At 37.0% G+C, this 15,166-nt stretch overlaps 1 protein-coding gene across 1 annotated transcript in view; it reads right to left on the minus strand.

The window, feature by feature from the left end:
- ADGRB3 (adhesion G protein-coupled receptor B3) overlaps positions 1 to 15,166 on the minus strand; it is a gene marked incomplete at both ends in the record, with an annotated part of 465,234 nt that overhangs the window by 236,397 nt on the left and 213,671 nt on the right. The window contains 2 exon segments of the mRNA XM_084283871.1: positions 12,448 to 12,554; positions 13,124 to 13,225. Coding sequence (XP_084139997.1) covers positions 12,448 to 12,554; positions 13,124 to 13,225 — 209 coding nt within the window.

The following is a 15,166-nucleotide window of genomic DNA, read 5'->3' on the forward strand; positions in this document are numbered from 1 at the left end:
CTTCAAAGACATGTCCTTCTGATCCTAATTGCTAATTTTGGTACCTATTTTAATATGAAAATTATGAAAAAGCAACCATTCACTTGGGATGGAGTAGATGATCTCCTCTCTTTGGCAAAATGCTTATTTATTTACAGAAAGTGAAGCAGATCTGTTAGGAAACTGAGAAAGGCATACTAATTTTATAGCATGGTGATAAAACACAGAAAAACAACATTTCAGTCTATGCAATGAGTTTGGCAGGGCAGAGTTTTCTCACAACCAAATGATTGACTTTATCATCAAAGCAAACAGGAATGCTGAAGTTATTAGTTTTTTTTTCCAATGCTTAAATTTTCTCCTATGCAAAATTGGAATGTGTTAGTGAAGCAGAGGAAAACTGTTGCCTGCCACAATCACATGATCAATTGTTTTATGATGAGAGAAAACAGAGAACCAGTTTGTCATCCCTCTGTCTAGTTATGGAGGTGACAAAACAGAGCTGACTCCAGCAGATTCTGAGATCACATGAGAGGCAAGGCAAGGAAAGCAAATCATTTACTAATATAACTCCACTACTCAAAGGCTGCGAAGGTGAAGATGAAGAGCTGGCATATAGCAATAGGATGGACTGATGCAGAAGAAAAATTTTGTTATTGTGGCCTATACATTCAAATCTACAAATCTAAGTCTGGCTGCTTTGCTCTGCAGCTATATAAAAAGAAATGAAGCACTAAACTAGCAAAAAGAAGCAGTAAATCAAGACTTTGAATCCCCAGAGTAAAGCATTCATTTCACTAAGGAGTGCATGGACAGACTGATACGCTGCCCTTGTAATATAATTTGGAAAACCAAAATCATCTCTAATGAGCTGCAGCTGAGCAAATCATTATTCACCTCAGAGTTCTTTTTATCAAATTACATTTTAGCCAAGCACTTGCAAAATTGTGAATAACACTGCTGTGGAAAGAGGAGAAACAAAATTATAGTATGAACTAGAAGCAGCAGAAATTCATTTTTTATGGCTATATTATCATTTTGATATGCAAAGATTCACCTGCATAAGTTCCCAAGCTCCATAAGTGTTAATATCTTGACAACAGTGTGATATTTCATATGCAGATTTCTCCTTCTTAAATCTCAAGAGTTAAGGGGTTTTTGGTTTTCCAGCTTCCTCTTTCTGAGAGAAAAGCAGCCAGATTTGCAAAAATGCATGTCTTATTTAGGTGTTACATAACTGAAGTAGGCACAAAGTAGTACATTATTTTTATCCAATACACTAAATGTAGAATTTCATCGTCCAGTTTTGAAAATTATGCTGCATAGGTTTAGAAGACAAGCAATATTAATAGAGAATTTCTGATAATATAGACATGACTTTAAGAAAAGAAAAAAAAAGTGTCTTCATAAAAAAGTTTTAGTCTTCCTCATTAATCATGGGTGTAATATAAATCTCTTACAAACTAGAGTGTCTGAAAGCCATCTAGAGGAAGTCTCATTTTAGGTACAAGGGTTGTTCCAGTCTGAGGTGAGGCAGTGAAACCAGTATCATTTAAGCAGATCCCTTACAAAACTATCTTCATTTCAGACCCAATAAATCCTGTGGGATTTTTCCAACAGAGTGAAAAATAGTCCAATTTATGCAAGTATTTTTTCCTTTTAAGCAAAATCAATTTCTAATACTGCTTGGTAGCATCTTATCCAACAATTTCATATACTCTCATATCTTGTAAACCATTTTTTGTGCTTTAAAGTCAGTCTGCTTGCTCTGCAGAAGAGTTTCTGAATGCTTAAATGTAAATTGTTTGGATCAAAAATTCAAACTTTACTTCTGCGAATAAAATTCTTTACATTTTGGTAGCGAGCTTGTTTCCCATAGCATTCAAAAAGCTCTCAACTCTTGGACTTCAAAATACTGGATTTCAAAGCTGGAGTCACTCTTTTTGGCGACCAGCAAGATATGATGTTGATTCTATTCCATTAAGTTATGGTTTTCATTACAAGTGCTCATACAGTCTTCAGATACTAATTTCAAAAAGATCCCATAAGCTATGATTATCCATTGCTCTTATGTACCAAACTTTAACCTCATTTCCATTTTCTGCACTAGCACCCACTCACTTTTTTTGTTTGCTTGTTTTTGGTTTTGTTTGGTTTTGTTTGGCTTTGTTTGTCTGTGCTTTAAAATTAATTGATTTTTTTATTTTATTTTATTTTATTTTATTTTATTTTATTTTATTTTATTTTATTTTATTTTATTTTATTTTATTTTTAATTTTAATTAAGGTTGTTGTCATCAGTAGAATGAATTAAGAATAGATGAAGGAATATTTAGCTATAAATATATATATATATTTCTTGGAAGCTGTTGTTGATACAAAAGATTACATAGGATATTTGTAATGCTGGGCTCTTGCTTCTCAGTCTTCTTATTTGTAGCGTAACAAACTTTGAGAGCCTTGTAAAGAAATACTCCTTGTTAAGGAGTAGAAATATGCAATTACCTCTTATTTCAATTACTTTTTTTTAATCCTCTGATATATTAAAAGTAGGGCTGTGGGCTCCTAATCACTGATTTTATTCTTGGACCTGCAAGTACTCACATCCAGTTGTGATACAAATAGTTCTACTTATCAGGTCAGATCAGGTAAGATTTTATACTGTTTGTCTAAAAGAACTGAATTTCAACAACAACAAACATCAAAGCACAGCATAAAAATTATCTGCACATACAATCAACCATACAATACAAACAACACACAAATCAATGTGTGCTGGTTGAATTCAGTTCGATCAAAACACCCAGAACTCAGTTAGCTTGATGTTTGATTATTTTATAGACTGCTATAGAGGAAAAAAAAAAAAAAAGACTGAAACTTGCAAGAAGATGTGAACTGAGAAATGAAAAAAAACAAAACAACAACAACAAAAACACTACCACCACCAACAACAACAAAAAAGAAACGCCCCCACCAACACTTGGAGAATACATTCTTGTCATGGTTTTGGCTGGGATAGAGTTAATTTTCTTTGTAGAGGGTCACACAACTCTAGATTTTAGAGTTTAGTGTTTTAGATTTTAGTGTTTTAGATTTTAGTGTTTTAGAGTTTTGATGAATACAGTGGTGACAGCACACCATCATGTATTTATTTAGCTGTTGCAGAGCAGTGTTTACACCGAGCATTTCTGCTTCTGCTGTATGCTGCCCAGCCAAGGAGGAGGCTGGGGGTGCACCAGGAGGTGGGAGGGGATACAGCCAGTACAGACTGGTGATCCAGACTGGCCAAAGAAATATTCCATACCATATGGCATCATGCTCATCAATAAAAGCTAGGGTAAAGAAGGAAGAAGTGGAGGATGTTTGGAGAGCTGGCATTTCTCTTCCCAAGAAACCATTACCCATCTAGTCCAAACCTTCCCATCAAGTGCAGGGACACCTGCCACTAAGAATTCCACTAGACAACTTCAGTTCCTCAGCGCTCCATCTAACTTGGCCTTGAAAATCTCCAGGGATGGGGCATTTACAGCTTCTCTTGGCAACCTGTTCCAGTGCCTCACCACCATCATAAAAATTTCCTCCTAACATCTAACCTAAATCTCCCCTCTTTCAGTCTAAAATGATTCTTCCTTGGCATATCACTATCTGTAAAAAAAGTTATCTGTAAAAAGTTAATCTTTTTCATAAGCACTCACACTCTCTAAATACTGAAAGGCCACAATGTGGTCTCCCCAGAGCCTTCTCCAGGTTGAACATCTCCAACTCTCTTTCTTCATGGGGGAGAGGTGCTCGAGCCTTCTGATCATCTCCATGGCCCTCCTTTGGACCTGCTCTAACAAGTCCATGTCTTTTTCATGAGGGCAGAGCAGAGGGGTACAATAACCTCCCCAGGAGGTTATTGGGTGTTTTTGTCCATTAATTTGTTCAGTGGATAGTTGTTCATATTAGTCAACCAGCCGTATAAGCTAGTCAAACAATATTTGTTGAATTCATTTGATGACTGATTTGTACCAAATGTTGGATAAATTATTCATGACTAATTGATTTTGTTATTCAAAATTATAATTATCATCCCAAGTTTTAAAAGGGACCTGTATTGCACAGTACACAAGATAAAATAACTAACAAAAGTACAAGAGCACATTTGTGGCATAGCTTAGGTGCTTCATCCTAACTTGAACTGGTTTTAGTTCAAGTAACATGAATGGTGGACACCATGCCCTCCAAATATGCAAACTAACTGCCAGTCACCACACCACAAGCTAAACCATTCCCCTGCACTGTTTCATCATGTTCCATATTCTCTTCAGAGGTCCTGTAGTTATATTTTTAACATACCAGGGATTTTCTGTGCTATGATATGAAGAGATACAAACATTAAGAAGGAACAGTGGGTAGACATTAATTTGGAAGCACAGAAATATTTATTTTCTGCCTAACTGGTCTCCCTCAGTTCCTCATCAACAACAACAAAAAAAAACGGAGGTGTAGTCAAGCCTGATCTCAAGTATATGCTGAGGATACGTATTAATTAAAGATTTTTAATTACTCTGAAACTGTTGTAATGGTGTACTAAGCGTTTAACGCACCTCTGAGTTTCTGAGAAACAGAAGGATAAAACTGAGAAAACTCATGGCTTGAGAAAAAGACAGTTTAATAGGAAAAAAAAAAATGAAAAAAGAAACAAAGAGAAACAAAACTAAGAAAAACAAGAGATGCAAAATGTAACTGCTCATCACCAGCTGCCAGTGCTTAACCTGTCCCGAGCAGCAGCAACCCTAGCAAACTTTCCCCAAAGTTTTTATTGTAGAGCACAATATCATATGATATGGAATATCCCTTTGGTCACTTTGGGTCAGCTGTTCTGTCCACTCCTAGTTTTTTGTACGCCCTCAACCCCAGCTTTCTCAGAAACAGAAAAACAAACAAACAAACAAACAAACAAAAAACTTTGTGTAAGCACTGCTCAAAAACAGCTAAAACATTAATGTTACCAATGCTATTTTCATTACAAATCCAAAAGATAGAAGCATATTAGGTAATACAAAGAAAATTAGCTCTATCTCAGCCAAACCCAGCACAAATATTGATATATGTTTCAAAGAAAGATACGTAGGCAATTTAATTTGAACAGTGGAAAGCCCTTCCTTCTTACGCATCTGAAGTGCCAGTACATGTCTGTCTTGAGTAGAAGAGTAATTCTGCCTGGCACACAGGCAGAACGAAGTATATTATCTTTAGTATTATGAATATATTTTTAAATTTACTGACACATCATGTTTTGCAAATAGACTTCCAAATGGATTTTGAGATGAAAATATGGTGCCATTTCTCTGTGATTTGCATAGCTACCATATTAGTTTCCATAAAAGTCTCAATTCAAGATGAAGAACATGCAGCATGGGTGGGTTTCTGCTACTTTAATACTGCTTGTTAAGGATTGAAATCTGTTCTATATCACTTCCAGGTGAGTAACAGAAAAAAAATGAAAAAATACACAAATTTTTCTGTATGAGACAGTGAACCTACCGTAGCTATATACAGCATCATAAAATCATATAATCATAGAATTATTAAGGTTGGAAGAGACCTTCAGCATCATCTGGTCCAACCAACCCCCTACTACCAATGTCAGCCACTAAAACGTCCCTAAACACCACATCCAGCCTTTCCTTCAACACCCCAAGGGACGGTGACTCCACCACCTCTCTGGGTAAGCTGTTCCAATGCCTGACCACTCTTTCTGAGAAGAAATGTCTCATAATTTCTAATTTAAACCTCTCCTGGTCCAACTTGAGTACATATATGTATTTATGTACTAAGGAAATGATCTTATAGCGTTAATCACCTGTGGTAATGTGGTAAAATTCTATGTGATATAGTATAGAATTATGGCTCAATGTGGAAATACAGTGAAAAGCTTTGTTAACATTTGTAGAAAAAATGCTATCTTTAGAAAGAAAGTAAAAATCATATTGATGCTAGAGTAACAAACTATGAATTTACTGTTATAGAATTTTTGCCTTGTGTGAATTGCTAATCCCACTGCAATCATAGAAGTCACTAGAGTCATAATTTTGGATAAGCAAGCAAATAAATCACAGTCACAGAATCACAGAATCATAGAATGGTTAAGGTCGGAAGGGACCTCTGGAGGTCATCTAGGGGTGAATGAAGAGTCAGTTGAGAGCTTATGGGTAAGAAGTAAAGGGCAGGCTACTGTGGCTGACACTGTTGTGGGTGTACAGGCCACCTGATCAGGAAGAGGAGGTAGATGAAGCCTTCTTCAGATAGCTCCAAGTAGTTTCTCAGTCATAAGGCTGGTTCTCAGGGGGGACTTCAACCACCCTGATATCTGCTGGGAAGAACACACAGCTAGGCACAAACAGTCCAGGAGGTTCCTGCAGTGTATTGATGATAACTTTTTGACACAGGTGGTAGAGAAGCCAACAAAGAGAGGTGTGCTGCTGGACCTTGTACTAACAAATGAGGAAGGACTAGTTGGAGATATGAGGGTCAAAAGCAGCCTTGGCTGCAGTGACCATGACATAGTGGAGTTCAGGATCTTGTGAGGAGGAAGCAGGGCGAAAATTAAACTGCAACCCTAGACTTCAGGAGATCAGACTTTGGCCTCTTAAGGGACCTACTTGGAAGAATGCCATGGGTTAGGGCCCTGGAAATAAGGGGGGTCCAAGATAGTTGGTCAGTATTCAATCATCACTTCCTCCAAGCTCAAGATGGGGTCATCCTTATGAGTAAGAAGGCAAGCAAAAGGGGAAGGAGACATGCATGGATGAGCAGAGAGCTCCTGGAAAAGCTCAGACAGAAGAACTAAGTTTACAGCATGTGAAAAAAGGGACAGGCCACTTGGGAGGAATACAAAGACACTGTCAGAGTATGCAGGGCAAGGAAGGTCAAGGCCCAGTGGGAATTAAATCTGGAAAGGGATGTCAAGGACAACAAGAAGGACTTCTTCAAATACATCAGTACAAAAAAGGAAGACTGGGGAAAATGTCGGCCTGCTGTTGAATGAGAGGTGACAAAAGGATACAGAGAAAGTGGAGTTGCTGAACCTCTTTTTTGCTTCAGACTTTACTGATAAGCTCAGCCCTCAGGAATCCCTGGAGACAAGAGAGGAAATCTAGAGAAAGGAGGACTTTCCCTTGGTTGAAGAAGATCAGGTCAAAGATCAGCTAAGCAAACCTGACATCCACAAATCCATGGGCCCCAATGGAATACACCCATGAATGTTGAGGGAGCTGGACAATGTTATTGCTAGGCTACTTTCTGTCACTGAAATGTTATGGAGAACTGGAGAGGTGCCTGAGGAGTGGAAGAGAGCCAGTATCATGCCAGTCTTCAAAAAGTGCAAGAAGGAGGACCCAGGCTACTACAGGCCAGTCAGCCTCATCTCCATCCCTGGAAAGGTGATGGAGAAGCTCATCCTGGAGGTTGTCTCCAAGCACCTGAAGGATAAGAAGGTAATCAGGAATAGTCAGCATAGATTCACCAAGGGGAAATCATGTTTATCCAATCTGATATCCTTCTATGATGAGATGACTAACTGCGTAGATGAAGGGAAAGTGATGGATGTGGTCTACCTTGACTTCAGCAAGGCTTTTGACATTGTCTCCCATAACATCCTCATAAGCAAGCTCAGGAAGTATGGCCCTGATGAGTGGACAGTGACATGGATTGATAATTGGCTGGATGGCAGAGCTCAGAGTGTTGTGCTTAGTGGTGTGGAGTCTAGTTGGAGGCCTGTAGCTTGTAGTGTCCCCCAGGGATCAGTACTGGGTCCAGCGTTGTTCAACTTATCCATCTATGACCTGGACAATGGAAAAGAGTGCACCACCAGCAAGTTTGCTGATGGTACAAAGCTCAGAGGAGTGGCTGATACTCTAGACAGCTGTGCTGCCATTTAGAGGGACCTAAACAAGCTGGAGGGTTGTGCTGAGAGGAACCTCATGAAGTTCAACAAGGGCAAGTGCAGGGTCCTGCACCTAGGGAAGAATAACCCCAAGCACCAGTACAAGCTGGGATATGACCTTCTGGAGAACAGCTCTGCAGAGAGGGACCCGGGAGTCCTGGTGTAGAGCAGGCTGATCATGAGTCAGCAATGTGCCTTTGTGGCCAAGAAGGCAAATGGTATCCTGGGCTGCATGTTGCCAGCAGGTCAAGGAAGGTGATCCTCCCCCTCTACTCAGCCCTGGTGAGGCCACACCTGGAGTATTGTGTCCAGTTCTGGGCTCCATGGTACAAGAGGGACATAGAACTACTGGAGCAAGTTCAGAGGAGGGCTGAGAAGATGATGAGAGGACTGGAGCACTGTTGTGTGAAGACAGGCTGAGAGAACTGAGCATGTTTAGTCTGGAAAAGAGAAGGCTGAAGGTAGACCTCACCAATGTGTATAAATATATGAGGGGAGCATGTCAAGAGGATGGAACAGATCTCATTTCAGTTGTGCCCAGTGACAGGATGAGAGGCAACAGGCACAAACTGAAGTACAGGAGGTTCCAGCTGGCTATGAGAGGGCATTTCTTTATTGTGAAGGTGACAGAGGCCTGGAACATGTTGCCCAGAGAGGTTGTGGAGTCTCCTTCTCTGGAGATATTCAAAACCAGTCTGGATTCCATCCTGTACAATGTGCTCTGGGTGATCCTGTTTGGCAGGGGGGTTAGATTAGATGATCTTCAGAGGTCCCTTCCAACCTTGGTCATTCTGTGATTCTGTGATCCAACCTCACTGCTTAAAATCTCTTGCCCAGGACCATGTCCAGTCGGCTTTTGAAGATCTCCAAAAATGGAGAATCCACAACTTCTCTGGATAACCTGTGCCAGTGCTTAGTCACTTGCACAGTAAAGAAGTGTCTAATGACATTCAGACACAACCTCCTGTGGTGCAGTTTGTGTCCACTGTCTCCAGTCCCTTAATCATTTTCGTGGCCCTTCATTAGACTCTCTCCAGAATGTGCATGACTCTCTGTACTGGGGAGCCTATAACTGCATACAGTACTCCATCAGTCTTACTGATGAATACATGAAGCTCTGAAATTCTCTGCCTTCAGTCCAAACTGGCAAAATATAACATGTTTTTTACTGTAAATAATAAATAAAAGTAGATAAAAAAAAGCCTCAGGGATACTGTCTAGAACTGAGGCCAATGAGTGAAGCCAGCTTGTATCCCTCAAGCTAAATTCTCTTTCCTTTCATTCTCCAAGAGAAAGATGGGATTATTACCTGCTGGGAATGGTCTCTCTGCCATGCTGTCTTGTAAATGATGTTAGTTGTTGTGTGGAAGAGTGCTTGCTGGTATGGTCTTAAATCATGTCAGGGAATATGCTAACAGATAAACAATTAAACAGTGCAGATGACTGCATGGATTATGTTAATGCTTATGTTAACGCTTGGACACTTATTTACTAGTATAATTGTAAGTTTCCAGTCCAGAATCTGTGTACTTTGGATCCCAGTATATGACATGCTTTTCATAAAAGAGCATTTGCTTGGGCACAGTTCAGCTCTGTGACTTTTGGGCTGGTTCTGGATCCTATGTGGTGTGTTTGGAGGGCAAAAAGATCTCTCTGTATTCCTCCAGGTGGGTATGCTTTTAACACATTATGTATTGTCAGTGTGTTATGTACATCAGCTGCTTTAAATCAACTTTATAAATACCATATTTGAAGACTATACACCCATTACTATTTTATGCATTTCAGATAAGAAATGAAAGTTTTTCATCTCAGACTCATAGGAACATGCATAAAACTGTGACACCCCCCCATCGTACCTGTTCTAAGTTAGAAAATAACATTATTGTAAGTTAAGCACACTGAAGCATCTCATAAATGCTTTCATAAGCACATGTATTTATTATAGCAACACCGTCTGTCAGCAGCTTCCTTATAAAGATCTATTTTCAGGGATTTGTAGAGCTGACATATGTATCGTGGGGGGACAAGCCTACATTGCAGGCCAATGACCTTATAAGTCTTTGCCTCATTTTTCTATGATTCTTTAAATAAGTTATGTTGTTCACTTTGAGAAGCAATAAGATGTAAGACAAGCAGATTTTCTTTGTGAGCAACTCCCAGGTGTAAAAAAATCAAATTTTCTCCTTTAATTTGTATGCATATAAACTAGTCTGACATGTTGTACAGCAATAAGATGGTTTTTAGATGCTTGCATAACTTTAAAGAAGCTTTAGTTATTTTAAAATGTTCTTTGGCAAAAGATTATTTCACAGTGTGGTCTAATCATATTTAATATTTTGAAAAAGGAAATATAGAAGAATAGATAAATCTGATATGGATGCCTTCCATTGTTCAACAATGACCTCTTTCTGTCAGGCAGACTTGCAGCTCTTCAGAAAACATCAATGCATCATCAAAAGTCAGCCAGGTAAGTCATACCACTAAATAACATGAAAAAGTATTTCCCACTGGTTGTGTTGTTTATGAATGACTTCTACCAACACCACATAAAATAAAGGCTGAATATCAATAAAGAATCAGTGGAATGAGGATCAATGCTGTGAAAAAATGTGGATGTGAAACCTAAAATGGTAAGAACAGAGGAAAACTCCAAAAGGAAATTCAGCCATGTTAAGATAAATACATCCTTTAAAATATTTCTGAAGATTTAAATATAAAAATAACAAGGAATGAATAAAAAAAAAAAGTAAGAAATAATTTGCTTTTAAATACCAGCTCAAAAAGAAATATTAAATTTCAATTTTTCAATTGCAAAATGTGATATATTTTTTTTCTGCAATATATCATTATTTTTCAAAAGTGTATATATATATTACCTGCAGACATTACCTTTATTACATTATGTACAAACATACACCTTCTAAACAAATGACATACAAATGTATTTCTGTCAATGCCCATATATAAGACTATGTATAGACAAGCTATATGCAGCTGTCATGAAAGAATAAAATGTCAAAAAATATCAAAACCAAAATATATGCAGCCATTTAATTATTATTTTTTTTTCCTAGTGTGAACTCTAAAAGGATAGAGCAACATGCAGACAACAAAATATAAGTTTCTTTGCAGTGTTTGCTGTGGAGAAAATTGCCTTAGAACTTTATTCTGTGTTATTTTAAAAATAATGTTTGAAACAATCCTGGGAGTCAATAAAGTCTAATATAATATAAAATCTACTGAAACAGAAGTGCAACTAAAGGAAATTCATGACGATCTCCAAGTGGCAAGACAGATTTGAGGAATAACAACATTGCTTCTTTTCAAGCCAACAAAGGTATTTAAACATGGCACTCAAATGTTGCACTTGGATGAGACTAGGAAGTTATGAAGCACATAGCTGTATTAATGCCCCTCTGCTGAATGACTAATGGAGCAGTGGCCTTTGGAAAAGGAGTCAGAGTATATAAGAATGTCAGAAAATATATGATGCAAGCAAAAGTCACTGTCCATGACAATTTTCAAAGGCGTTCTTCCCACCAAAACATTAACCTGGCTGAATGCTCATTTGTGGAAATAGAATGTAGCAATTCTATTTTAACCTTGCATATACCATAGTAGTATATTTATAATGTAGTATATGCAATATATTACATACATAAATAAAAGCATATTTAGGCAGTATATACAACAGTTCCTATGCAAGGGACCTTCATCTATTCCAACTGTCCACTTCAGGGCTAATCAAAAATTAAAGCATATTAATGAAGGCATTATCCAAATAGCTCTTGAACATTGACAGGCATGCATCAACCACCTCTTTAGGAAGCCAGTTCTAGTGTTTGACTACAGTAAAGAAATTTTTCCTAATGTCCAATCCGAACCTCCCCTGGTGCAGCTTTGTGCTGTTCCTCTGCTTCTTAACATACATAAGTGTATATAATAGTATATTTAAGTGTCTGTAACATATGCTTTGCAAAGAAAATTTTTGTTAAGCATGCTGAAAAATAATAAAATTCTTTATCTAGATTTACTTTACTTTTTCCAAGATATTGCAATAGCTTCACCCTACAATCATTTTTCTTTGTTAAATTTGAAGGTGAATTTCTAAATTCAATAGCAGGAAGAAATATCGTTTCTGACTTCCTTGTGTGCAATTACAGAATTCAAGGTACTTTTTACTCAGTGGGTCACTCTTCCAGTAAATCTCATTTATTCACATCTCATTTTCTAATAAACCAAAATATGTCTTACCTTCTAACCCCTATAAAAGTTTCACACAGTGGGCATGGAAGAAAGGAGTCTGAATCATTTCTCCATTTCTACAGTAAGATAAAACTTCTTTCACTCAAGCACGAGGAATATATAAGATCAAAATTATATGAAATATGAATAGAAATGATTTTCTTAGGTCTGTTTTGCTCCTGGCATTTCTCATCAGAAATCTGACTTGAGAGTAAATAGGTAAGCTTGTTTTCACATGAACGATTAGTAATGAATAAACAGAGCAAGTACTAAAGCTGGCTTTGCACCTACTGAATGCTGCAAGTGTCTGTACTCATTTGATATGCATCTAGCAAAGCTTGGATGTTCCCAGAAGGCCACTCCATGAACACTGAGAGAGCAGCGTCTGCTAGTGGTGCCTGTAAGTCACAAAAAAGACAGAAAATATTTATATATGTGAGACTAATTGAAAAGAATGAAGCATATTTAAACTACATTCCATGCTATTTTAAAAGGACACACAGAAACAATTTCATTCAATGATCATCTGCATATAGAGTAGTACAAGATTCTGAAAAACATTTCAGTGTTCACTTGCTGGGATTTTAGCATTGCTTTTTAATTAAAAAGATGTTTATGTTTTGCTTCATTTTCATCAGTTTGACTGATAGGTCCTATCAAATTGATTTGTCAGCTTTCTCTCTCTATCTACAATGCATATAGACAAACATATATGCATGTGTGTACATATAAGCATACATACACATCACAAACCCATTCTTAAATGTATACTATGAGACAAAGTATATTATAGGTACATGTATATGCTACATGCACATGGATATGTAAACATGTAGGCTATATGTATATTCATATATATATGTACACATGTATACATATGTATGAGTCTAGTGATTATTTCTAGAATAAAATGCAAAAGATTTTTCTCTTTTTATTATTATCATGTAATTTCAAAGTGATACTGTACCTGTGGCATTGAGAGGACATCGATTGAATGCCATGTCCCCAGCTGGGGTCCTTTTCCACACCATTGACATCAAATAATCCTCAGGACATATTTCATAAGGTGCTGCCATTTACAAATGAGAATATAATATAAATATTAATATTAATGTAAAACAGATTTTTTTTTTCTCAGAAAAGTAAGTCTTCCATCTTGCCCTAATTCTTCCTGAGGTGTATATATTACCATCTTTTGCTTTCATTTTAAGAATGAAACATATAAACAAATAGCATTGATTTTTGTATAATAACTGTCTTTGTAATGGTATTTATTTCATAGTCTGTGCCTTTACTCTCTTCAACGTTCTTTGGATGGTGACTGCAATATTAATGGGTTTGAATCTCTTTATTGTTCTATTTTGGTCAATAATACCAAGCATCTATAAGAAGCTGACAATTAGATGGGTATAAGCTGTGATGTTTATCTTACACAGAAATTTCTACAGATTTTTCTGAACCTTAAACTGTGTCTGAAAGAATAAGTTCTGAAACCACAGTTTAAACATTACGTGTGCTAAGGGCAAAAAATGAGAACTGTACATTCTGAAGTCCAAAAAGCAGGCTATATCCTTGAAATACGTTTCTTTACAATTTGGTAATTAAGCAAGTAAATCAATAATGTGGGGATGAGTGGCTATAAAACAAAATTAACTTTTATTGGTTATTGCAATATTATCTGTATTTTTACTGTACATTCCCAGTTTATAATTTTTGAGTGAATTAGATCAACACAGCAAATGTCTGGCTGATGTCATCTTACAACTTAAAGCACCGACAAATACCAATTAGTGAAAACATTCCAAATTCAGAAGAGAAAAATCATAAAAATCATGAGTTATTTAGAAGTATTATTATATTTATTTCAGGAAAATTCTAACTTCTAAAGGAACTGCTATCATTATTATTTTACAGATGGAGTGATGGTAAGGAATGAAACAATTCAATTATTTTCCTATGGTTACATGCGAAAACTCTATCTGATGCAGGAACAGACTCCAGATTTTACCCATCCAATTGCACACACCATAAAAATTGCACACACCCTCTTTCCTTTTTTACACTTCGCACTTTTTTGCTCTTTGCCCAGAAGAGTGAGGTGAGGGAGGAAATGGAGCGGTACGCTCTCTTTGCAGATGATAAAGAATACCTTGCAGATGGTTCGGTAATGTTAATATAAATCACACTTGGGCATAAAAGTTGCCTGCTAAATTTGCCTCACCATCAGCATTCCTGAAATCGAGACAGATTGTGCTGCTAAAAACACAAGTTATCTATTAATGGCAAAACCCAAAGAAATTTGGTTATATTCTTAATCTAGAATACTAACACTGCTTCAGACATGCCCCAAAAGTGGGTGCACGAGCAGTGTTACAATGGAAAAAGCCAGACTTTGAGAAACATGTGCCACCTGGTTATAAATGTGATTACTATCCTATTATGACCTATAAACAAAAGAAGTATTCTGATTTGGAGAATTTGTGATTAACATAATGCAGAATTAATATTATAAATTACATAAATATGAAAAAATTTAGAGACCTTTGGTAAATATGCTTATCATGCAGCTCTGGCCATTTCAGACAGAAATGACTAAGAACACTTGCTAAGGCTGATTCTCAGAACTAAAAATCTTACTTCCCTACAAATACTGTTTGGTTGTGTTTCTTGTTTGTTTGTTTTGTTTTGTTTTGTTTTGTTTTGTTTCCTCCTGAAAAGATGTGTATACATGCATATATACACACTTTTATATATATCATGTTCTCTGTTTTATGTCAGCAAGTTACAGGTAATATCAGAAGTTTTCCATCTATCTGTTGAAGGTTAGTACTTGTATTCTTTTGCATGACACTTTTCAAAACTCGTTTTAATTTGAGCCTACTTCCAGAGATGACTGTGTACCTCTGTGTTGTGTTCAAAGTAAAAACCATTTCCAAAACACAGAATTATGTGAAGAGAACTGCAGAAGCAAGTCAGAACTTGGATAATATGTCAACGAGCCCAGGCAAAC

The sequence above is a fragment of the Netta rufina genome (genome assembly GCF_964035555.1).
Source record: "Netta rufina genome assembly, chromosome: 3".
In the NCBI taxonomy this organism is placed as follows: Eukaryota; Metazoa; Chordata; class Aves; order Anseriformes; family Anatidae; genus Netta; species Netta rufina.